General features: G+C 40.0%; 1 protein-coding gene across 1 annotated transcript in view; it reads left to right on the top strand.

The window, feature by feature from the left end:
- The first annotated feature begins 2,971 nt into the window (after window positions 1-2,971).
- Window positions 2,972-25,611, top strand: part of DIPK1A (divergent protein kinase domain 1A) — a 95,943-nt gene continuing 73,303 nt past the window's right edge. The window contains exon 1 of the mRNA XM_012790924.3: window positions 2,972-3,100. Within this exon, the coding sequence (XP_012646378.1) occupies window positions 3,047-3,100 (54 nt within the window). The 5' untranslated portion in view covers window positions 2,972-3,046. The remainder of the gene's footprint in view (window positions 3,101-25,611) is intronic.

The raw sequence follows: 25,611 nt of genomic DNA, 5'->3' as shown, positions 1-25,611 counted from the left end.
CACCTGTAGTCCAAGCTACATGGGAGGCTGAGGCAGGAGGATCACTTGAGCCCAGGAGTTTGAGGTTTCAGTGAGCTATATGAGCTATGATGATGAAACTGCATTCTACCTGGGGCAACAGAGCATGACTCTGTCTCAAAAAAAAAAAATAATTCCATGATGATTCATAATTACTCCTTTGCTTACATCCTCAACTTCCTTGCTCTCCTCTTCTTGCTCTCATTTGATTAAATAGAATTCTCAGTCTACTCTGTGTCTGCAGCCTGGCAGCTGATTATTGCTGGAGAAAAAAGCACAATCACACTGACTTGTCCCACTTAAAATTCATGACCATAAATACAAGTGGGCTCTTAATGACACTCAACAAGCATACAAATTTTTTTTTGGTCCACAAATCTTCCCATTCATTCTCCTACATGACTATTTCACACCCTCTCTTCTCTCCTCACATGTTAATCTTTTTCACCTCCTCCCAGCTAATAACATTACCTTCTACATCTCTAAGAAAAAGAAGAGAACATCCAAAGATTCTGACTGCCATCCCTATCTACCTGCCTGTCTGCTTTCATAGATGAACACTTTGTATATACTCCGGTCTACATATGATCCTTCCACTTGTGTGCTAGATTTCAAACTATTTTTTCCTCTCAAGGACACCATTCCAGCAAATCTCCCTTATTGCCCCTCCATTAATTTTTCCTTCTTTTCTGGATCATTCCCATTAAAAACAAATATTTCTCCTAATTCTTTTTTCACTCTACATTTGACTTCACTTTCATTACTAGTTACTGTCCCATATTTGGGCTCCTCTTTGTAAGAGAACTTCCCAAAAGAACTGTGTATATTAGTCAGCTCCAATTCCTCTCCTTCCTTTCTTTCTTAAACCTACTCCAATCAAGTTTTTCCTCTACTGCTTCACTAAAAGTTTGTCGATGGCCTCCATGTCACTAAATCCAATGATCAATTCTCTGTCCTCACTAATGTATGAGTACTTCCTTCTTGATGCACTGGCTTCACGACACCTCACTTGGTTCTCCTACTTCATTGGCTGCTCCTTTTCAGTATCCTTGGCTGGCTCATCCACTTCTACCCACTTAAAGCTGCATTATCCCCAGGGCTCCATCCTTGGTTCTCTTCTATTTACACTCACTCTCCTTAAACTCAGCCTCAAGTATACAACTGCCTAATCAAAATCTCCACTTCAATTTCTAACAAATACATCAAATGTAACATGCCCCAAACTGAACTCCTCTACTTGTAGCCTTCTCCATCTACCTTGCTTCCCCCCCATGACTCTTGTCAGTTTTCTTATCTCATTGATAAGATTTTTTAATTGATTACATTTATTATTTATTGCCTGTCTTCTCCACCCCCAAAATGTAATATCCACTAGAGTGAGGATATTTGTCTGTTTTGTTCACATATATAACCCCAACAACTTGAATAGTGTCTGGGTACTCAATATTTACTGAATGAATGAAACCAGTAGGATTCATCCTTAGCTTACTCAGAAATTATTGAAATCTCTTAACTCAAATTGAAAATCAGTGAAAAATGGGCTTATCTGCAAGCAGTAAAATACCACCAAGTAGCTAGGCGTGTTGCCCTGTGCTTGATGTCCCAGCTACTTGAGAGGATTGCTTGAGCCCAGGAGTTTGAGCCTAGAAAACATAGTGAGACGCTATCTCAAAACAGAAAGAAAGAAAGAAAAAAAATACCACTGAAGTTTAAAACCTGTGCCTGCGTGTGGGTTGGGGGAAGGGGAGACAGAAAGGTACCTCTTCAGAAACAAAGCACCAGAACAAGGATTATGGGAAAACCATGGTGAGAGTGAAGAAAGGTTTGCTTCTGGAGAAACCACTTCTCAGAGCAACAGGCCCGAATGAGTTCTAAACAGCCACCTAAACTTTGTTGGCATCACGTGAAAACGTGGTATGCAGGGTACAAAGAAGCAAAAACATGCATCTTCTTCCATTACAAGTCACTCTGGATTAACAGCTGTTCTCCCACTAGGGTGGTTCTTTTTTCCCTTATTTGGACCTCACTGTCAAAAGAAAGACACCACACCCTGAGTGTTATGTAGCCTTAACTGAGTAGCTATGCCACGTCCCAGGTCCCCTGCCTTCAAGACTGCATTTAATTCAGTAATTTTTTTATTTTGACTCAGGATTCCTGGGTGGGGCCGGGAAAACCCTGAAGCTGTCTTGAAAACAATATAAACCAAAAAAGTCGGAATATTTACAAAGTACATTTAAAAAAAGTTGAAGGCCGTTAGAGGCGAACCGGATTGGGGGCGTGGGGGGAGACACTGACTTCAGCTGAGGAGAGCCCGTCCGCCTGGGCGCAGAACCCAGCGCTCACTGAACTCGCAGGTCCGCGTCGCCGGCTGCGGCAGCCGCTCCCTTACCCTCACGTCACCCGCCACCGTGAACAAGGAAGACCAAGTCAGTCCCCAGGGATGGAGCCCCAAGCCTCCCTTGGATTTCGATACAACCCGCCCAGACACGTCGTGACTGAAGGAGCAGAGTCCAGAGGGAGCGTCAGTCCTGCCGGGGCGGGGTGGCGGGACGCGCGGCCAGGCGCAGCGCGGGGAGCCGGCAGCCGGAGCGGGCGGCCAGGTCTGCGCTGTCCGAGGGGTCGGCGCTCCGGCCGGCGCGGCGCGCGTTCCTCTCAGCGCCTAGCGTGCGACACCCCCTGCTTCCGCGGCGCCCCCTCCCTCCTCCGCGCGCCTCCCCTTTAAGCGCGAGGCGCAGTTGGATTTGTGTCGGCGGAGGAGAGGCGCGACTCCCCTTTATGGCGCAGTCGGCGGCACCCGCTCTGACAGCCGCGGCGGCCGGGCGAACAGAGCTGGAGGCCGAGCCTCGGGCCGCCCGCAGCCGTCACTGCAGCTGGGCAGGGGGAAGCGCAGCGCGCGCGGCGGCGGGGGTGGGGGAGTGGGCGGGCCCGGCCCGGCAGGGGGCGGGGAGGCGGGGGGAGGCGGGGAGCCCGGCCGCCGGCGCTCTGGTCCGCCTCTGACTGCAGCGCGGCGGGGCGATGTGTGATTACCATGGCGAGGAGTCTCTGTCCGGGGGCCTGGCTAAGGAAACCCTATTATCTCCAGGTAGGCCGGCGGCGGCCCAGCAACCCGCTGCGGGCGCACCCGGCCGCGCGCCCTCCCGCGCCGCGCGGGACTCGCCCGCCGCCCTCCTCCCTCCCTGGGTCGGCGCCTGCCAGAACCCCGCTGCCCCCTGCCGTCCGGCACCTGGCGGCGCGCCCTCCCCGGCCGCCGGGCGCCGCAGCCCCCTCGGCGGCGCTGCCTCGTGCCCCCACCGCGGCCCCCGTGCCTCGGCCGGCCAGGCTCCAGGGCCCAGGTCGTCCCGCCCGGGCTCGCTCTCGAGCCCCTCGCACCCCGAGAGCCCCAGCCCCAAGACGTGACCCGGGTGCGACCCCGCGCTCCTGGCGCTGCCCGCAGCTCTTCGCCCCTCCAGTCGGAGCTTGGGACGCGCCGCAGTCTAACCCCTGGTCTTCTCGGTGCTTTCCTCCTCCCTCGTGGGCCCCCGCAGGTCGGCAATTCTTGACTCTGTCTTTGGTCTTCAGTCAGTGATAGGAAAGGTGGTGTGTCATTCCTGCATATTTTAGATAGAAAATTACGACAATTTGTCACATCAGTGTTTCCTCAAAACCCCCAAAGTGGCGTGTGCCTCGTGCTGAGTGAGCCCCTTGCTCTGGGCTTTCCATCGCACCCGGGATTTAAATGGGAGATGGGGATCGGAAGCCCGAAGGAGGCGAATGGTGTTTGCTTTTTAAAAGGGAAGGGGAATAGTGGCTGCTATGCGGATTTCAGATACCCCAGCAGTGCGAACGTAATTTTCAGTCAGGTCGTGTGTGCCGTTCGCGTGTTAATTTTTCATGATTTCCCCTTCCACCCTCTGCTCCGCTGCCAGTTTGTGCCTTGGAACCCTACTATTGCCTAAATGTACTGTTTGGTCACCAGGGGGACCTAGTAGACACCGTGAGTAGCTGAGCGCAAATCCATCACTCCGGTGGAAAAACAGCTACAAATCACTGTCTCGCGTGGGTTAGCAGTGTTGTCTGCATTCGGAGGACCTTTACCGCTTACATTAAAAGGCTTAAAGGTGTTGGCAGATTATTTTGGGTCAGCTGGTGCTTTTATAAATTATAAGAAAAGTTGAGAAGGAACCATCATGGGGCACGTAAATCTTACATTTTTGTTTGAAAATTGTATGTGTAAATGATTACTCTGAAATGACTAATGTATGGCAAATTGGAAGCATGATAATAACGGTGTAGGGATAACATTGAATGTCCTGAGTCTTTGTAGGAGGCCACCAGTAGTAATTGTGCCCTTGAGTAACAGTCTTGCAACCAGTCTAGAATGCAACCCAGGCCAGGTGCCTCTTTGTAAACCCTTATGTAAGTTAAAAAATACTCTATCCCTAAAATGTTTCTTAGGATATTTCAAATGTTTTTACAAAAACTACCTGTGTTTGTTTACAAAAACACTATGCAGTGTTTTTGATTTGGTGGCAGACTTTATTTTAGACTTTGATTCCTTTGGCTATAAATGCTATCTGCAGATATGGCTGTGACATTTTTTTGGCGGTACAGCACAAGAGCTTTCAGATTGGCTAAAACTAAGTTGAGATTAGTTTTATAAATAGTTGTCATTCCATTAATGGCAAACATTTGGCATTTCTGACTTTCTGAATTTGCACATCGTTATCTATTACCAAATTAAGGTAAACTCAGGTTCTAACGATTTCAAAAGGATATGGGGTCATAGTGATATTTTATTATGGTGGATTATTTCTATTAATAAATAATTATTAGCTGGTAACTTTAGTAGTTACAATATTATATTTGAGATAAAAAGTAAATGTTCTGGGAACTGGAATCCTAGGGGATTGGTGTTTTAAACATTGTCTTGGTATTAATATTTATTATCTTTATGAATTTTCCTATGTCCCTCATCTTACTGGTTCAGTTTAACCAGTTTAAAAAAAAAGGCCTTCAGATCACTCAAGTGTCATGCCTTCTTGTGTTCCCTATTGTGTTAGGTATCTCACCTTCTACTTTTTATTTTTTTATTTATTTTTTATTTTTTTAAATTTTTTTGAGACAGAGTCTCACTTTGTTGCCCAGGGTAGAGTAAGTGCCACGGCATCAGCCTAGCTCCCAGCAACCTCAAACTCCTGGGCTTAAGCAATCTTGCTGCCTCAGCCTTCCGAGTAGCTGGGACTACAGGCATGTGACACCTGGGTAATTTTTTCCTCTATATATTAGTTGGCCAATTAATTTCTTTCTATTTTTAGTAGAGATGGGGTCTCGCTCTTGCTCAGGCTGGTTTCAAACTCCTGGCCTAGAGCAATCCATCCTCCTCGACCTCCCAGAGTGCTAGGATTATAGGCATGAGCCACCACGCCTGGCCTACCTTCTACTTTTTATACTTTCTCTACCACTAGGTGCTTCAATCTCAAAATTATTTTAGGCAAAGTCAAAATAAAATATTTTCAACTATTATACAACTATTATACATCTAGTTTCTCAGCCACTTAAGGTTGGATTAATATATACAATACTCCTTTTCCTTTTTTAAAAAATTTTTCTTGAGAATAAAATTGTGTTCTTTTAGGAGCAGCATGAGGCATGAGAACAGAGCTGAGTCTGTTCACATTTGTGCATCTGATTTATTATGACTTTGAATAGTTATTTTAACTTTTTGGTTCTGTAGTTTCCATATCATAAAATGGTGATTATAATGCTTAGCCAAGAGTACACGACATGAATATATTTGCATAAACTAGATGAAGTTAAATCTGTTTTGTGACACATTTACTACATTTTTACTAGAAAAGCATGTGATCTTAAATGATGAATACACAAAGGTAAATATGTTGAATCCCCTTCACCTAAAGGTTCTAGATTTTCCATCCCTCTCCTTTTATTTATTGAGCATTTATTGACCTAGGTGTAAGCTATGACTTGTTTTATTGATTCAGTCATTTACTTAGTACGTATTTGTTGGATGTGTGTCGTGTGCCAGAATCCATGTGAGGTGGTGGAGATTCTGTGGGAGCTAAGCAAATACCTTTCTGATCTTCCTGGAGCTCAAAGTCTAGTTGAGGAAACAGGCATTAATAATATAATAATCTCAGAAATATGTGGTGATAACAGTAAGTGTTATGAAAAAAAAGAAAATGAGTAAAAGAATACCTGAGAGGAGAGAACAATTTCTCTCTCTCTCTTTTAAAAGTGTTTTGCTATGGAAATTTTTTTATATATAAGACAGAAAAAAACAATGAACTCTCATGTGCCCATCACTTGCCCTCAACAATTACATATTAATATTTAGTTTCGTTTCCCTCCCCCACATCCTCTCCCAACCAAAGTATTTTAAAGTATCTAAAATTGATAGTGGTGATAGTTGTACAACTCTGTGAGTATACTGAAAACCACTGAATTGTATATTTTAAATGAGTAAATTGTATGGTATGTGAATTATATCTCAAGAAAGCTGTTAGAAAGCTGTGAGAAAAAACAGAACTGAGTTTTATCCCATGGAAGTTTTATCCCATCCTTCTCTCTGTCCTTTGCTGCAGATTCTGCCAATGCCAGCTTTTTGGTGCAGGGAGCAGTTCTTCCAGCGGAGCAATACAGGCACATTGTTTGTCTTTGCAACCTCTCTGTGTGCCAGGAGGACTTGTGACCTGCCTGAAATAGATAGCCAACGTTTACCTGAGCAACGAGCTTCTCATAGCAAGGCATCTTTCCCAGGGCAAGCTAATTTACAGTTACCACTTTCCCAGCTATTTTTTTGAGAAACATTGCTTGGGAAATAGCACTTCCTGAACTGACTAAATGGTACAGCACATTGAACAGAGTGGGTGGGGTATATTAACTGCTTAAACCATTTTTAGGTGGTATTTTTCTTCCCTGCACCATTACGGTGCATACTACTCATGGCCTGCTGGGGTGTGGTAACCTAGAATGACACCTACATTTGTCTGTTTTTAGCAGTGTGTTTTCTACAAATTACGATCTGTTTTGTTTAGGGTTTACTCATAGTCTAAGTGAGGCTGATAACACAGCAGCCCTATAATTCATTGGTTTTAGTTTAGAATACCTTCTTCTCACTGTCATTAAGTCTGAGAAGAATGAAAATAAGACAATTTAGGATAATTCTCTATACTTAGATTGTGCACATTTTCCATTCCAGTAATTCTGCCTGCATGTCCAGTTGCATATCAAAACTTGGCACAATTCTAATGGAATTTGAAGTCTGAGATACTTGAGTCCTTTGAAGGTTTTCAAGCCCTTTTTAAGGCATCCTCTTAAAAATGATTGCTCTAGCAATTTCAGTATGTGCTCAGTAGGGCTGTTATGAATGAAAGGATAGATGGCATGTTCTAATTTGGATGTTGGTGCCTGTTTAACATTTTTGATACCTGGCTCTTTAGCTTATATTAGTACTATCTTTTCAAACACGACTGATGTCGATAATTTGGTTCTTTATGACTTAATGTGGTTATTTTGTAGGATTTAGTACCAGATAGATTTACTAATACAGATTAGCTGGTAATAGTGACAATGTTGACAAATACTGTAGTAAGAGTAATAGGGCTTTTTGTCCATTTTCAGTTTCCAGGATTATTTTAAATCTAATTAGAGTCTGTGGTTGTTCCTTATCCCACAAAGGTAGAGGGAGAAGGCCTGTACTGTAGGTGGTGTAGCTCTCATTAACTTTATTAGACCTGCTGTTCAGAGTTTAGCTTTTGCCTCTGCTAAAACTTAATCTCCAGAACTATGATTAGCTTTCTGAGACTGGTCTGTGTATAGACAGCATATACATCCCATAATATCTAAATTCAAGCACAGAATTACATTACAGCCATTTGATACTACCATTAATTGCTTTTCAAGCTTTATTAGGGGAGGGAGGGCAAGGGAAATATATGTAACCTTAACATTTGTACCCCCATAATGTGCTAAAAAAGCAAAAGCTTTATTAGAAGCTCAAAGAAATGATGAATTCTGAGGCAGATTTCATCCTCACCACACTTCCTTCAGACTGGAGCATACAGTAAAAGTGTTTCTTCACTATAGTCTTCCAGGTGCCTCAGGGTTTTGTTTTTTGTTTTTAAATTAAAGACTTTATTTTTTTTAGAGGAGTTTTAGGTTCACTGCAAAATTGAGAGGAATGCAGAGAGATTTCCTATATACTCCTTATCCCCACACATGCATATCCTCCCCCATTTTCAATATCTCCCATCAGAGTGCTACATTTGTTAGCATTAATGAACCTATATTGATGCAGCATAATGGACCCATCCATAGTTTACATTAGGGTTCATTCTTGGTGGTGGTGTACATTCTGTGGGTTTGGACAAATGTATAATGATGTGTATCTGTCGTTATAGTATACAAAGTAGTTTCACTGCCTTAAAAATCCTCTGTGCTCCATCTGTTCATCCCTCCCTCATCATTAAGCCCTGGCAACTACTGATCTTTTTGCTGTCTCCATAGTTTTGCCTTTTTCCAGAATGTTATGTAGTTAGAATCATACTGTATTTAGCCTTTTCAGATTGACTTCTTTCATTCAGTAATAATATACATTTGTTTCCTCCATGTATTCTCATGCCTTAATAATGCCTTCCTTTTCTTTTTTCTCCACTCCCCTCCCCCTCCTCTCTTTTTTCTTTTCTTATTTTGAGGTAGGATCTTGCTGTATCTACCAGGCTAGAGTACTGTGGCCCAATCATAACTCACTGTAACCTTGAACTCCTGGCCTGGGCTTAAGTGATCCTCCTACCTCACTTTCCTGAGTAGCTGGGACTACAGGTGTGTGCCACCATGCCTGACTAATTTTTTTATTTTTTATAGAGACAAGGTCTTGCTATGTTGCCCAGGCTAGTATCAAACTTCTGGCCTCAAGCAATCCTCCTGCCTCCCAAAGTGTTGGGATTACAAGCATGAGCCAATGAGCCCAGCCTCATTTTTTTAATGCTGAATGATATTTCATTGTCTGTACATACCACAGTTTATCTATTCACTTACTAAAGGACATCTTGGTTGGTTCCAACATTCGGCAATTATGAAAAAAGCTGCTATGTAAACATCTGTGTACAGGTTTGTCCCGGCCCGCGGGACCTTCTGTTACTCGTGGGGTCAAGGGGGACCGTGCCTGAAAGAGATGGGCGAGAGAAAGGAACGAGACCAAGCAAAGGGTTGTCAAGGTCTACTTTACTTAGATTCTTAGTAGGTTTTATAAGCATACAGAAACAAGGAAGTAGAAACAGAAAAATAGAGTGGGGTAACGATGAGGCTTGGGTTTGGGGCAATCAGCCCCAATCAGTGTCTTATCGGTATCGAAGCTGTTTGTGACTGATTACTCAACCCCAACCTGGCAGGTGGTCGGGAACAATTGCAGTCAGCACTCCCTGGAGCATTCCGTGGTCAGCACGTCATGGAATGCATTCTTCTCGGAGCTATAGCTGGAATTTTCCAGGGCGAAGCCCGTGCATAGGACGAGTCATAGGGGAGTTGAGGGTCTTTGAGGGTCCTTGCCTCCAACACAGGTTTTTGTGTGGAATGCCCCACTTTTTCATCTTGATGTATTATAGTATTGTTTTGTATTCTTTATAAAAGTTTTTTTTTTTTTTTTTTAGCAGTTAGGGACATTTTAATGTTTTTATTTCTTAAAGTTGTTTCTAAAAACAGTACTATACCATTTTGTTAAATACCATCTTTTTACATTGTCTTAAAGGTAAAATATTAATGTTTGTTTTTTTTTTTTTTGAGACAAGGTCTTGCTCTGTCACCCAGGCTGGAGTGCAGTGGTGTGATCCTAGCTCACTGCAGCCTCCAACTCCTGGGTTCAAGCAATCCACCCACCTCATCCTCTTGAGTAGCTGAGACTACAGGCATGTGCCACCATATCAAGCTAATTAAAAAAAAATTTTTTTTTTTTTGTAAAGTTGGGGTCTCACTGTGTTGCTCAGGCTGGTCTCCAACACCTGGGGTCAAGAGATCCTCCCGCCTCAACCTCCCAAGTGCTGGAAATATAGGCATGAGCCACCATCTCAGACAAGTTTTAACATTTTTAACATATCCATTTCTAGGTGTTAAAATATTTTGTAAATAATTTTCCTTTAAAACCTTTTAATCGGCCAGGCGAGGTGTCTGATGCCTGTAATCCTAGCACTCTGGGAGGCCGAGGTGGGCAGATTGCTCAAGGTCAGGAGTTCGAAACCAGCCTGAGCAAGAGCGAGACCCTGTCTCTACTATAAATAGAAAGAAATTAATTGGGCAACTAATATATAGAGGAAAAAATTAGCTGGGCATGGTGGCGCATGCCTGTAGTCCCAGCTACTTTGGAGGCTGAGGCAGCAGGATTGCTTGAGCCCAGAAGTTCGAGGTTGCTGTGAGCTAGGCTGATGCCACGGCACTCACTCTAGCCTTGGCAACAAAGTGAGACTCTGACTCAAAAAAAAAAAACAAAAACCCCAACTTTTAATCTATATGAGTTTAGAAACCAGGATATTGTAATGTGAATATGTTTTTAAAATCCTAAAATATTGGTTAATGAATTTATCTTTAGAAATAAATAGTTCTTTTTTATTTGTTGTTGAATGAACATTTAATGAAATTAAATACTTATCTTTTTTAGGCATGATAATGGTATTGGGGTTATTTTTTTTTCTCTTTTGTTTTGGTTTCTTTATTGTGGTCAAAAACACAAAATTGGTCCGGCGCGGCGACTCACACCTGAATCCTAACACTCTGGGAGGATCCCTTGAGCTCACGAGTTTGAAACCAGCCTGAGCAAGAGTGAGACCCTGTGTCTATGAGACCCTGTCTCTACTAAATATAGAAAAAATTAGCTGGGGGTGATGGGGTGGCATGAGCCTGTAGTTCTCCAGCTACATGGGAGGCTGAGGCAGGAGGATTGCTTGAGCCCAAGAGTTTGAGGTTGCAGTGAGCTATGATGATGCCACTGCACTCTAGCTAGGGCATCAGAGCAAGACTCTGTCTCAAAATAAATAAATAAATAAAATTTAAAAAATTTAAAATAAATTTAAAATAAAATTTAAAAAGTTTAAAAAAAGTAAAATTCAACATCTTAGCCATTTTTAAGTATGAAGTACAGTGTGTTAACTATTATATGCACCTTGTTGTGCAGCAACAAATATCTGTACAGAGCGATCTAAAGATCTGTGCCGCAGATCTCCTCTAGAACCTTTTCATCTTCCAAAGTTAAAACTATACCCATTGAACAACTCCCCATTGCCTTTTCACCCTTAGGCCTTGGTAACCATATTCTGCTTTCTCTTTCCATTGATATTAGTTTGCTAATACTAATTTGCTGCTTTAGATAACTCATATAAGTGGATTCATGCATTATTTGTCTTTTTGTGACTACCTTATGTGAGTTAGCGTATTGTACTCAAGGTTCATCTATGCTGTAAAGTATGACAGAATCCTTCTTTTTAAAGGCTTAATGATATTCCATTGTATGTTTATTCCACATTTCCTTTATCCATTCCTCAGTCCATGGACATTTAGGTTACTTCACCTCTAAGCTATTGCAAATGATGCTGCAATGAACATGGGAGTGCAAATATTTCTTTGAGATCTTGCTTTTGATTATTTTATATACCCAGTAATGGGAATTGTTGAATCATATGGTAATTCTATTTTCAGTTTTTTGGAGAACCTCTACCATTTTCCGTATTCCGTAGTGGCTGTATCTTTTACATTCCCACCAACAATGCACAAAGGTTCTAATTTTGCTACATCCCCATCAGCACTTGTTTTCTGTTTTCTTGAGAGTGACCATCCACTCTCAAAATATCTCTTTGACTTCATTTCCATGATGATTTGTGATGTTGAGTGTCTTTTCATGTGCTTTTTGGCCATTTGTATATCTTCTTTGGAGAAAATTTCCTCTTGATTTGTTGTTTCAGATTGATGTTTATCAACAGGGTTATGGGTTATTGTAGACAGAGTTCCCCTTTCTTTCTTAAGAATAATCATGTTTGAGGACATTCTTGCAAGAGAGATTTTTAATGTACTAACAACTTTCTGAATTAATTAGTACATACCTTTCAGATGTAACATATTGTCAGAGTCACAGAACATTAGATCTTAGAGCTGGCACCACAAGTTTTACTCCCTGCTCCTCATTGCTTAAAAATTAGAGTTGCTTATTTATTTTAAATTTAAAATATTGATCAACATGCCAACCTATGTACCCTTGATTGGACCCTGTATTTTTTTTAACTATAAAAGGATATTTTTTTTTTTTTTTTTTGAGACAGAGTCTCGCTTTGTTGTCCAGGCTAGAGTGAGTGCCGTGGCGTCAGCCTAGCTCACAGCAGCCTCAAACTCCTGGGCTCCAGCGATCCTTCTGCCTCAGCCTCCCGAGTAGCTGGGACTACAGGCATGCGCCACCATGCCCGGCTAATTTTTTATATATATATCAGTTGGCCAATTAATTTCTTTCTATTTATAGTAGAGACGGGGTCTTGCTCTTGCTCAGGCTGGTTTTGAACTCCTGACCTTGAGCTATCCGCCCGCCTTGGCCTCCCAAGAGCTAGGATTACAGGCGTGAGCCACCGTGCCCGGCTAAAAGGATATTTTTTGAGATAATGGGGAAATTTGAAAATGGATATTGGTACTGTATCAGTGTTAAATTGTGCTGTATGGGTTAGTGTCCTTGTTTTTAGAAGCTATAAACTGGAGTATTTAGGGTAAAAAGTATCATGATGTCTATAACTTACTTTCACATAGTTCAGGAAAAAATGTTTGTATATATATACACAAGGGATTTTTTTTTTTTCTTTTGAGACAGAATCTCACTCTGTTGTCTAGGCTAGAGTGCTATGGGTGTCAGCCTAGCTCACAGCAACCTCAAACTCCTGGGCTCAAGCCATCCTCCTGCCTCAGCCTCCTGAGTAGCTGGGACTACAAGGCATGTACCATGACACCTGGCTAATTTTTCTATTTTTAGTAGAGACTGGGTCTACCTCTTGCTCAGGCTGGTCTTGAACTCCTGAGCTCAAAGGAGCCTCTTGCCTCAGCCTCCCAAAGTGCTAGGATTATAGGCATGAGCCACCTGCCTGGCCAAGCAGGGATTCTTAACCTCAGCATTATTGACATTTGGCTGGGTCATGCTTTGTTGTGTGGGACTCTGCATTGTAGGATATTTAGCAGCATCCCTGGGCTTTACCCACTAGATGCCAGTAGCACCCCTCAAGAGTGTCAATCAAAAATGTCCCCAGACATTGTCGTATGTCCTCTGGGGGACAAAATTGTCTCCAGTTTGGAACCCCTGATACAGAGGAGAAAGGGAGAGGGAGAGGGGGAAATATTTGTGTACATTTAGGAAGAGTGAGAAAGCAATTAAATGTAGAACAATGTTAGCAATTGATGAATATAGGTAAAAGATATAACAGTATTTATTATATTATTTTCAATTTTCTGTAGGTTTAAACGTTTTCAAAATAAGTTGAGGGAAAATAAGTTAGGCTGGCTTTCATAATAATGGAATATGACTGGAAATGTAGGAACTCTTGTTCGAAGTTGTATTAAGGGACAAAAAAATGAGATTCAGCAGAGTACATCTGAAGTCAGTGATTAAACAAAGGGTGTTAGTTTCAGTGCTCCTGTAACAAATTATCACAAATTTAGTAGCTTAAAACAACGCCCATTTATTTGTACCCTGATCTCACTCTAGGTACAGTGTGACTCAGCTGTTTTTGCTCCAGGTTTCGCAAGTTTAAAATCAAAATGTCACAAGGGCTGAGTTTCTTTCTAGAGCTCTGAGAATGACTTGACTTACAGGCTGTTTCAGGTTGTTGTCAGAATTCAGTTCCTTGCAGTTGCAGGACTGAATCTCCATTTCCCTGCTGGCTGCTGACAGAGGTTGGCCTCAGCCTATAGAGGCCACCTACATTTCGTGGTTCATGGCTTCATTTCTCCATTTTCAAAGCCAGCAACAGTGGGTGGAGTCCTTTGCTTCACATATCTCTTAAGTTCCTCTTCTGTCTCATCTCACTGACTCCTTTGCCGTCCTCTTTGGCTCTTAAGGGCTCATGTGATTATCCATCTGGATAATCCATGATAATCTCTCTATTTTAAACACATCTGATTAGTAACTTTAATTCCATCTGCAAAGTATCTTCACAGCAGTACCTAGATTAGTGTTTGAACAACCAGGAGGTGGGAATCTTGGGGGACATCTTTAGAATTCTGCCTACCACAGAAAGATATATCTGAATTCTAATAGTAAAAAAAAAAATTAATGATTTCCCAAAATATTTTCATTCCTATTAGTATTAGGATTAAAGGTGGTACCAAAGAAGAGATTTTATAAGAGAGCAATATTGTGTTAATTCATCTGACAATAACTCTGAAAAGAGTCTTGGATATTTATTAAGGGGAAGAAAATACAAATACCTGCTGATCAGATTTGGAAATACTTGTTTTTACAATAGACACTATTCTTAAATCTTTTGTACCCTTAGACAAACTAAAGTAAGGGTGGGAAAATATCAGTTTATGACCACTAAGAAAAGGTTCTTTATAATGTAACCTATTTCTTTCTGTTTATTATTTTAATTAATTAAAATTGTTGTTTACCCCATAACGAAGACAGTGCTAAGTTTTATTTTAATGTGCCAGCTTACAACATTTTCAATCATACCTAACACAGTAGAACTAAATTTGGGCCCAGTGAAGGCAGGGCCTTTTTATTACCTGGTCTTATCTTTTATTCTGAGGTATGTACAGTGTGTTCACAATTATATCCACTTTGTTGTGCAGCAACAAAGATCTGTACAGAGCAATCCACAGATACTCAGAATTTGCAAAATTATGCAACATAGTACACATACTTTACATATATTAAAAAATATCTGTAATAACTGTAAGATAATGAACTGCAGTAGCTAAAACTAAACAAACACTCCTATCTCTTTTACATTCTCTCTCTCTTTTTTTTTTTTGAGACAGAGTCTCTTACTCTCTGTTGCCCCAGCTAGAGTACCGTGGCATCAGCCTAGCTCACAGCAACCTCAGACTCGTTGGCTCAAGTGATCCTCCTGCCTCAGCCTCCCAAGTAACTGAGACTACAGGCATGTGCCACCATGCTCAGCTAATTTTTACTATTTTTAGTAGAGACAGGGTCTCACTCTTGCTTAGGCTGTTCTTGAACTCCTAAACTCAAGGGATCCTCCTACCTTGGCCTCCCAGAGTGATAGGATTACAGGCTTGCTCCACTGTGCCCTGCCTCTTTCACATTCTCTTACTCTTTAATGTTACCACTACCACCATCGTATCATCTTTATCATTATCATGATAGAGGCCCTTGCCACTCCCATTTCTTCCAATCTATCAACCGTCTCCTGGCTTCCCTCCTTTCCCCAGTCCAGATCCCATGGTCTGTTGTTTCACCTACCCTGCCTTGCTCATTTACTACCACCTTCCTTCATTCCTACTCTGATACTCTCACACTTTCTTTGTAGTATCATCTTTCCTTTGCCTTTTGCTTTCCCTAGGACTCCAGCCTGCTTCTATTTCTCATTTGTACAGTCTCCTTGGGTAATTGTATCCCTTCCCATGGCTTCCATTACAACCTAAATATTAATGGGTCTCAACTCTGTATTACCAGTCCACACCTCTCACCCAGCACTTCAGTTCTGTATTTCTATCTGCTAATATCCACTTTTAGATATTTACCATTCATATTTACCATTTCCAAACCTAAATTCCTACCCACCAAATTTGCTTCTTTCTATGTTTTAGTTAGTGGTAGTCTCCAGTTACACAAGAGAGAAATATACCCAAGTCCTTCTAGACTTTCCCTCTTTCCTTACCCTCACGCAAGTCCTAGAGAGTACATCTCCCAAATAACTTTTTTGTTTGTTTGCTTGAGACAGGGTTTTACTCTATCACCTAGGCTAGAGTGCAGTGACATCATCATAGCTCACTACAACCTCAAACTCCTGGGCACAAGGGATCCTCCTATGTCAGCCTCCTGAGTAGCTAGGCCTACAAGTACATGCCACCATGCCTGGCTAATTTTTCTATTTTTTGTAGAGACGGTCTCACTGTTGCTCAGACTGGTCTTGAACTCCTGACCTCAGTGATCCTCTTTCCTTGGCCTCTGCAAATAACTTTTGAATGCATCATCTGTTTTTCATTCTAATGCTGATATTGTGATTCAGTCATTAGGCCCACTGTAATAGCCTAATCTACCCCTTGGAGATACATTTTCCACAGTGCTTCCAGAGTAATCTTCCCTAAAGTACAAATCTGATCATATCTCTTCCTGCTGGTAAAATCCTTCAGTGGCTTCCCATTGCCTTTAAGAGATCATGTAGAGTTCTGAGCATGGCCCTTACCTATCTTTTATGTTTGTTTGTTTTTCTTGAGATAAGGTCTTGCTGTATTGCCCAGGTTAGGGTACAGTGGCAGGATCATAGCTCTCCACAGCCTCACACTCCTGGGCCCAAGTGATCCTCCTGCCTGAGCCTCCTAAGTAGCTGAGACTACACGTGTGCACCACTATGTCCGACTAATTTTTTAATTTTTTGTAGCAATGGGCTCTCCTATGTTGCCCAGGCTGGTCTTGAACTCCTGGCCACAGTGATCCTCCCATCTTGGCTTCTCAAAGTGCTGGGATTACAGACATGAGCCACTGTGCCCAGCCACCCCTTCCTATTTTTTCCTTCTATTCTTGCCTCTAATATCTCAAGTACCATTTGCTCTAGTAATCGTTAAAAACTTCCAGTTTCCCAAATACAACATATTGTCGTCTCTCATGTGTCAACTTGTCTCCCCCCCCCCTTTTTCCTTTTTGCCCTAGAATGCCCTTTCCCCATTCCCCTTACATACCTGTTCATCTGGTTTATTCTCTTTTCCACTTGTCCTTTAAGTCTCAACTCAGAGGAAGTGACTGTTCAGCAATCTCTGCCTAACATCCCACACGGTTTTACTGTGCCTTTCCTGTGCCCAGACTGTGGGCGTGTCATAGCCTGCATATGCTACTCTTAAAGCACTTAGGTTACTGAAATGTCATCACTGGATTTCATATCTTTCTTCCACCCCAGACTGTGATCTCCTTAAGAATTGAAATGTCAGTTTTCTCTCTCTGTCCTTTGTGCCTAGTCCAGAGCAGATGGTCAGTAAATGTTTTTTGAATGAATGATCAGCATAAACACTTGAAAAGATAAAGAGTTTTGTGGTGCTGATTAGATAAACTAATTCCTTATGTGAAAGAATATGCGTACACAATAAGTAAAATAGTACAGATGAGCTTATGATATAAACCATAAGCCTCTCCTTCCACTTCTCCCTGCCTCTAGCTTTACTCTCTAAAGGTGCCTCTCTTTATTATATTTTTGGATTTCCTGGTGGCTGTGCCTCTAACTTCTAGAGCTGTGTCTCCAAAAGGGAAGTGTACATATCCTGAGAGGTGCATGAGATGCTTAATTTGGGTACTGGAAGAAATTGCCTCAAATTTTATTTATTCTTATATACTTCTTTGGGGAAAGAATATTAATTTTATTAATTTTTTATAAGTTCCCTGAATATTTCCTGGGGGAAGATAAGATTCTAATTTGGGGTTTTAGGTAGGAGTGTAGAGAAGTGGATAAGATGAATGGTCAAATCTTTGGTTCTTATTTGCCTGCTACTTTTTAGCAAATGAAATTATTTACCTTTTACAAAATTTTTAAAAATTATTTTTAATTGACATGATAATTATACATATTTATGGAGTAGAGTGTGATATTTTGATACTTGTATACAATGTATAATGATTAAATCAAGGTAATTAGCAAACCTACCTCAAACATTTATCATTTCTCTGTATTGGGAACATTCAAAATCCTCTCTTCTAGCTATTTGAAAATATACAATAAATTATTGTTAACTATGGTCACCCTACAGTGCTATAGAACACTAGAACTTACTCCTCCTATCTAGCTGTACTTTTGTATCTGTTAACCAATCTTTGGCTATCCTCTATCTACCCTACTCTTCCCCACCTCTAGTAACCACTATTTTATTTTCTCCTTCTATGAGCTCAACTTCTTTAGCTAGGCTTCCACATATAAGTGAGATCATGTGGTATTTACCTTTCTGTGCCTGGCTTATTTCACTTAACATAATATCCTCCAGGCTCATCTGTGTTGTCACAAATGACAGGATTTCATTCTTTTTTTTACAGCTGAGTGGTATTGCATTATGTATATACACCATGTTCTCTTTGTTCATTTATTCGTTGATGGACACATAGGTTGATTCCATATCTTGGCTATTGTGAATAGTGCTGCAGTAAACATGGGAATGCAGATATCTCTTCCACATACAAATTTCCTTTCCTTTGCATATATACCCAGTAGTGGGATTCCTGGATCATGTGGTAGTTCTATTTTTAGTTTATTGAGGAAACTCCATATTGTTTTTCGTAATTGCTGTACTAATTTACATTCCCACCAACAGAGTATGAGTTCCCTTGTCTCTGCATCTGCACCCTTGCCAGCATTTGTTATTTTTTTGTCTTTTTGATAATAGCCATTCAGACTGTGGTGAGATGATGTATCAATTGTGGTTTTGATTTGCATTTCCCTGATGATTAGTGATGTTGAGCATTTTTTCTTATACTTGTTGGCCCATTTGTATGTCTTCTTTTGGAAAATGTCTATTCAGATCATTTGTCCATCTTATATATTTTTTAAATATCTTAAAATGTTTATTTTTGTAAGAAGAACTGATGATTTTCTATATTTTGGCATATTATTATAAGCATTCACCCCTTGAAAAAAATCCATTCAAAATTGTTCTTACATACTTTTATTTCTACTTTTGTGTAAGTTACAGTATACATATAATAGATTAGTATAGTCATATGTTTATATAGAATATAAATAAGTAAATATATTTATGTTAGAGATTTGTATTTAGAAATATTTTCCTGAAAGGGAAAATTTTTTCCTCAAAAAAATTTGGAGACCACTGCTCTAAATAATTTACCTGTTTCTTGATTTATCAAATTCAGATAATATCTACTGACATGGTACTTTAAAAAATGAGTATTCAGCTTTCTTAAACCAAGACCATCTCATTATCTCTCTTTCAGTGTTTGACAGTGTAATTTTAATTTTACTTCACTTGGTTAACTTGGTAACTTCATTTAATAAGAACTCTTTTGTATTTTATCCACTTTTGAAAGTCTTTTTTTTTTTTTTCCTTGAGACAGGGTCTTGCTCTGTTGACTGGGCTAGAGTGCAGTGGCGTCTTCATAGCTTATCATGACCATGAACTCCTGGGCTCAAGTGATGCTCCTGCCCCAGCCTCCCATATCCGGCTAATTTTTTTATTTTTTGTAGAAACAAGGTCTTGAGATGTTGCCCAGGCTGGTCTTGAACTACTGGCCTCAAATGATCCTCCGGGCTAGGCCTACCCAAAGTGTTAGTATTTTAGGTATGAGCCACCGTACCCAGCCTGACAGTCTTTCTTGATTCTCCCCTTCTTAAGAAGGGGCATTAGAACATATGTTCCTTTTTCTACCTGTTTTTCCCTCTCGTCTACTTCCCACATTCTGTCGGCTACACTTTTATTTTATATTGGCAAAGTTGATAACATTCATATTTTTCCTGTTATACAACCAAATCTCTTAAGCTGAATCTAAAATATGAAATCTATAAGTAGTATTATATTATTATGACTTGTTAATTCTTTTATAAAGGAAGATCTTCCTTATGAACCTAAGACACATTTACTGCAGCTTATAGTTATTTTCCCTTTGTAATGAGAAGCAAGTAGAATTAACAGACTTCAACAATTGTCCCTTGTTAGTTAGCACATTCCTGCAAAGATTTATTCCTTCCCAGAAGCTAGACCATATTTCTGCCAATAGGGAAAAGGACCTGTGATGTTTGTAAATTCTCTGTAAAAAGTCTCTTCTATTTAGAAATCATGCTTGCTTGCTTTTTAATATTTCTATTAAAGAAATAATAATTTAAAACCTAGCCTTTGGGATCCCTAATGAAGTAACAAAATTATGATTTGAAATTATCATGGGCCACAATTTCTCCCCTGAGCAGTCAATATACAGTACTTGTCTTTTGGAATACTTACCTAATTATGTTTAGCTGTAGGGAGTGGACATTTCTTCTGTCATCTGTCCCCCAAATCCAAGGAAACTGAGTTGGTTTTGGAGTGCTGGACAGTTCAAATAATGAAAAGGACTCTCACCTTTAGGCAGACCATTACAGCGAGGAACTGGGTATCATTTGGTGCTACTTGTTTTTGGGTTTTTTTGTGTTTTTTTGACAGAGTCTTGCTCTGTTGCCTGGGCTAGAGTGCCATGTCATCAGCCTAGCTCACAGCAACCTCAAACTCCCATGGCATCAGCCTAGATCAAAGCAACCTCAAACTCCTGGGCTCAAGCAATCCTTCTGCCTCAGCCTCCAGAGTAGCTGGGACTACAGGCATGTACCACCATACCCAGCTAATTTTTTCTATATGTTTTTAGTTGGCCAATTAATTTCTTTCTATTTTTTTAGTAGAGAGGGTGTCTCACTCTTGCTCAGGCTGGTTTTGAACTCCTGACCTTGAGCAATCCACCCGCCTCGGCCTCCTAGAGTGCTAGGATTACAGGCATGAGCCACCGTGTCAGGCCTGGTGCTACATTTATAGAAGATAGAAGGAGAGTGCAGCACTTTTGGTCAGTCTTTCTCTTAGGGTTCTGAAATTTATGTCTTGAGATCAAACATATCAGAGCTAGTTCTCACCTAAGATGAAGGACATTTCTAATTTCAGTACCCCCTAAAATATGATTCTATAAATATTATTTAGTGCAGAGCCAATTTGTATGTTAGAATTACATTTTCTTCTCACCAGGGGCAGGGTAATGACCCTGGACTCTCAAGATTTCAACATTAATATCAACTGGATCTTCTTTTCTTATACTTTTATCAGTTTCTTATAATCAGGGTATATATAAACTTATTTCATATTTAAAATCTATCTTTTTTAATGCTACTTGTCTTTTCCTTTTAAAAAAAAATTTCAGGGAGTTTCTAATTGCCTTTCTTTTCTTTCTGGCACAATCTGCCTTTATCATAGCCTTATTTTTTCTATACTCTAGTTATATTTTATATTTTGTGGTGAAATCCACCTCCTTTTTTTTTTTTTTTAAACCAGAAAACCTCCCTTCTCCATTCTCCAGTCAGTTCCCATAGTGACCAGATGCTCTTCTAGGCCTGCTTTACAGATGTCTGCATTTGCCACTTCTCTTTTCCTAGGAATCACTGTTCTCAGAATCCTGAGTCTCCACCTGTCCTCATCTGTGCCATCAGAAATAAATATTCTGAGTGCTTTCATGTCTGAAACTGTCTTCACTGTACCCTGGTCCTTGTTTGTAGTTAGGTTGGGGGTAGAAATCAGGAATGTAAATAATTTTCTTTAGAAAATTTGAAGAGGTGGCTGCATTGTCTTCTAATATTTCCTGTTGCTGACAAGAAGCTAGTCTGATTGTCAGTCCTTTGTGGATGACCTGTTTTTCCTGTTCAGGATCTCTGTTTTATACTTTTGTTTTGAAATTCCATGAGGAAATGTATAGGTATGGGTCTTTTATCAGTTGTATAGGTACTCACTGAGCCCTTTGCATCTTAAGACTTAGGTGTTTCTTTTCTTGGCTCTGGGAAATTCTATTATTTATTTAATAGTTTCTCCCTTCTCTTTTCTTTGTTTCTTCTTATTAGTCAAATGGTACCTATTGGATTGGCTCTGCATATTTTCTATAGTTTTTCTATTATTTCCATCTTTTTATCCATATGCTCTCATTCTGAGTATCTCAGTTTTTATTTTCCAGATCATCTGTATTTTCTTTCCTTTTCTAATCATTTTGGGTTTTTTGGGACAGAGTTGCCCTGGGTAGAGTGCAGTAGCATCTTCATAGCTCACTGCAACCTCAAATTTCTGAGTTCAAGCGATCCTCCTGCCTCAGCCTCCCCGAGTGCTAGGATTATGGGCATGAGCCACCTTGCCCGGCCTCTAATCACTTTTTAAATTCCAAGAATCTTAAATTTAATTTAAAAGAGTTCTTCCAAGTTCTTTGTTCCTTTTTCATGGTTTCCTATTCATATTTTATATGTATCTTCTTCAATATTTTGATTATAATACTTTTTAAAAAATGTTTTCTTATGTTTAATTATCTTCATTCTTTTCAGGTGTTCCTTCTGTGTTTTTCTTAGCTCTTCTTTTTCATGGTGCTAGATTTCCTCATGGTCCCGGTGATCCTTGGTTGTCTATTCATATTTTAGAAAGAGGACTTGGTAACTGGTATGGATTTCCTCTGCTGTTTTTTGTTTTGGTTTGGTTTTCTTTTGGAGACAGTCTTGCTCTGTTGTCCCAGCTAGAGTGCAGTGGCATCATTGTAGCTCACTTCAACCTCAAGCTCCTGGATGCAATCAATCCTCCTGCCTCAGCCTTCTGAGTAGCTGGGACTACACGTGTGTGCTACCACACCCAGATAATTTTTCTATTATTTTGTAGACACAGGTTCTCACTCTTGCTCAGGCTGGTCTCGAACTCCTGACCTCAAGCAATCCTCCTGCCTCGGCCTCCCAGACCGTTGGGATCATGGGTGTGAGCCACTGTGCCTGGCCATCTGCTGTTTAACAGTATCTACCTGACTGACCCCTCTGTAGGACAGGATGCATTGACTGGCCTGTTTGCTCTAGGCTGAGCCATGCTGAGCTCTGAGGGACCTTGTGCCAGTGGAGTACTTTACTCTGGTCGGACTGTACCCACACTGGAAGTCTTGGCTTTCTCAAGGTTCTGTGTTCCTTTAGCTATCTGGTTTTTTGACTGAGTGTTAATACGAGGTTGTCTGTGATCTGTATGGGGTCGGGGAAGTGGATAAGGGTGCCAACCAGTGCAGTTCCAGGTACAGATCTTCAATTATACCTGCTGTATTCAGCCTCACTTCTCACTCTTGCCCTCCCTGGTACCTGTTGGCTTAGAGCCCAGAGCCGTCAGGTGTTCCAGCTGGCAGATTCGCTCTCTAGATTCCTTCTAGCACTCCAATAAGCAGTTTGGCTTTCAGCTCATTTTAAGGTTACCTGGTAGAGTATTCTGGGCTGTGGCTTTCTATGCCTGCCTCATCTATCAACACAATTCCATTTACTTTTTGAAATTGAAAGTTTTTTGGATCTTTTATCCATTGCCGAATCTCCTCCTTTCTCTTCTCTCTGCTGTTTGAAGTTTATTGCTTCTTTTGCCTTCCTTATTTGAATGTGGTTTTGCAAGCTGTAAGTAGCAAACATACATCTTCAATCTACCATCTTGAACTAAAAGTTCTGATGTGAATTTTAAACTACAGTATCTGTTTTCCAAATATTTACCTACCCTGTTTTTCTTGATAGCTGTAGTAGCTGTCAAGCATTACATAATTTATAAATTATGTCAATAAAATAAGGCAAGAGAATTAGAGTAAATAACTTCAGATGAATAAAGATAAGATGGCACCTTTTTCCCCCAGAAAATCACATATAATAACAATACTTTATTTTAGTAAAAAAAAAAAAAAAGAAAGAGAAAAACCTCAAAGATGAATGCCTTAAAATTAGCATCAATTTTGTGTCTGATTTCTATAGGTTTTAAATCAACGATATCCTTTCCAGTTTACTCATAATGCTAACCACACTTTGGTTTTGATAATACTTTTGTCCTATAAAGGATCTTTACATTAATGTAATGAATTGCTTAAACATTTCATCAGCTTTTAAATAGAACTTTGGTGGAATAGAAAGATTCATGAGATAATTTATTCCCCTAGGACATAGAAGGGATAAACAAGCCCTTTTAGTCTGTGATAGCAGAATGGTTGTTGAATTTAAAAGCCTTAATTATTATGCTTTAAGCAACAACTTAATTTGCTTCACTGTGATTCTTAGCTTTCAAGTGGAGTTCTTCCTTTGGTATACTGTATTGTGTTGCTATTTTGGTGCTTGTCATTTTGCTATTTCACTTTTCCTCATCAAAAAGTATTTACTGCTTACTTCCATATACTCCCTCTGCTGGTGTTGATGCTATGGGCTGTGGATGCACACTGGTTTTTATCTGTAAACTTGGGTGCACTTTTTGAGTATGGAATGTGGATAGTTTAAGATAATCAATTTCTAGATCCTTGACTTCCCCATGCACTTTTCCCTAACATTGCTGTGCCTGAGAATGTGCTTGGGATAGAGTTGCAGGCTCTGCTTTCCCACCTTCTCTTGCATAGTTGCCTTTCTCCCACTTTTATAAAAGAAGGATACGCTGCTCATCCATCTCAGATCTTACAAAGGTCCATTGCCCAAGATGTAAAAACCACCAGGGCACCAAAGAAAGGGCAATTGAAAATTTAGGGTCTGTGTTAAGATAGTGAATGACTACTAATACTATCTCAGGGAACAAATGACTAGATAAGAGTTTCTTTTGCAATTAAAATAGTTTCCAGTATTTTGCTCTCAACAAAACTGGGAGAAGACCTAATTGAGTTGTCTGCTAAGTAACTAATAGATCACTAAGTATGTTTTTGATGGTAGATTACTGTTATGTTTGCCACATAACTTAAAAAATTTTGAAGAATTGGGAGATAGTTGCTCTAACAAGACTTCAGTGCTCATCTTCTCATTTATGTGAAGTGCTCATCTTCTCATTCATGTGAAAAAGATTTCTCACCACTTAAATTTATAAAAACAAAAAATAGGGACAGAATTGAAGCTAAGTCCTACTTCATTCTGGCAATAAATAATAGTCACTGCATGGAAACACGAACTAACTGAAGAAGAAAAATCTCACTATCTTTTTAAGAGATGTACCTATAATAGAGTTTGCCTTCTTTAAGAATTTTTAAAATCAAAATTTGCAGTATACTTATATTATAATTGATTGGATAGTAATAATATAATTGTAAAAAAACTCACTAGAAGAAATTGTTTTAATATTTAGAATCTCTTATAGAAAATGAAGAGAAATTTATTTTCAATTTATAGACTTGTTGAGGAAAAATATAATAGTTAATAAAAGACTTTCAAACATAAAATGTATTACATTAAAAATAATTTAGGGAAGGAATGACCTTTCTCAGTGTTAAAGCTTATTATGTGGCTACATTAGTCAAGATAGTGTGATACTAGCAAAGGGAAAGACACATAGATCAATGGAATAGAATAGATTACCCAGAAATAGGGCCAGGTAAAAATGCCTAATTCGTTTTTAACAAAGGAGCAAAAGCAATTCAATGGAGGAGGGACAGCCTTTTTCATAAATGGTGCTGGGATAACTGGATATCCACTGGCAAAAAACCAACCAACCAGACAAATGAATAAAAAAACACTTGACCTAAATAATACACCTCACATAAATATTAACTCAAAATGGGTCATGGTCATAAATGGAAAGCATAAAGCTATTAAACTTCTAGACAAAAAAGGAGAAAATCTTCGAGACCTAAGACTAGACAGAAAGTTCTTGAATTTGACTCCAAAATCATGATCCATAAAAGGAAAATTGATAAATTGGATCTTATAAAAATTAAAATCATTTGCTTTG

This window comes from Microcebus murinus, chromosome 2, assembly GCF_040939455.1.
Source record: "Microcebus murinus isolate Inina chromosome 2, M.murinus_Inina_mat1.0, whole genome shotgun sequence".
In the NCBI taxonomy this organism is placed as follows: Eukaryota; Metazoa; Chordata; class Mammalia; order Primates; family Cheirogaleidae; genus Microcebus; species Microcebus murinus.
Note: the sequence above shows the minus strand (reverse complement) of the source record. Positions and strands in the feature narration are given on the sequence as shown.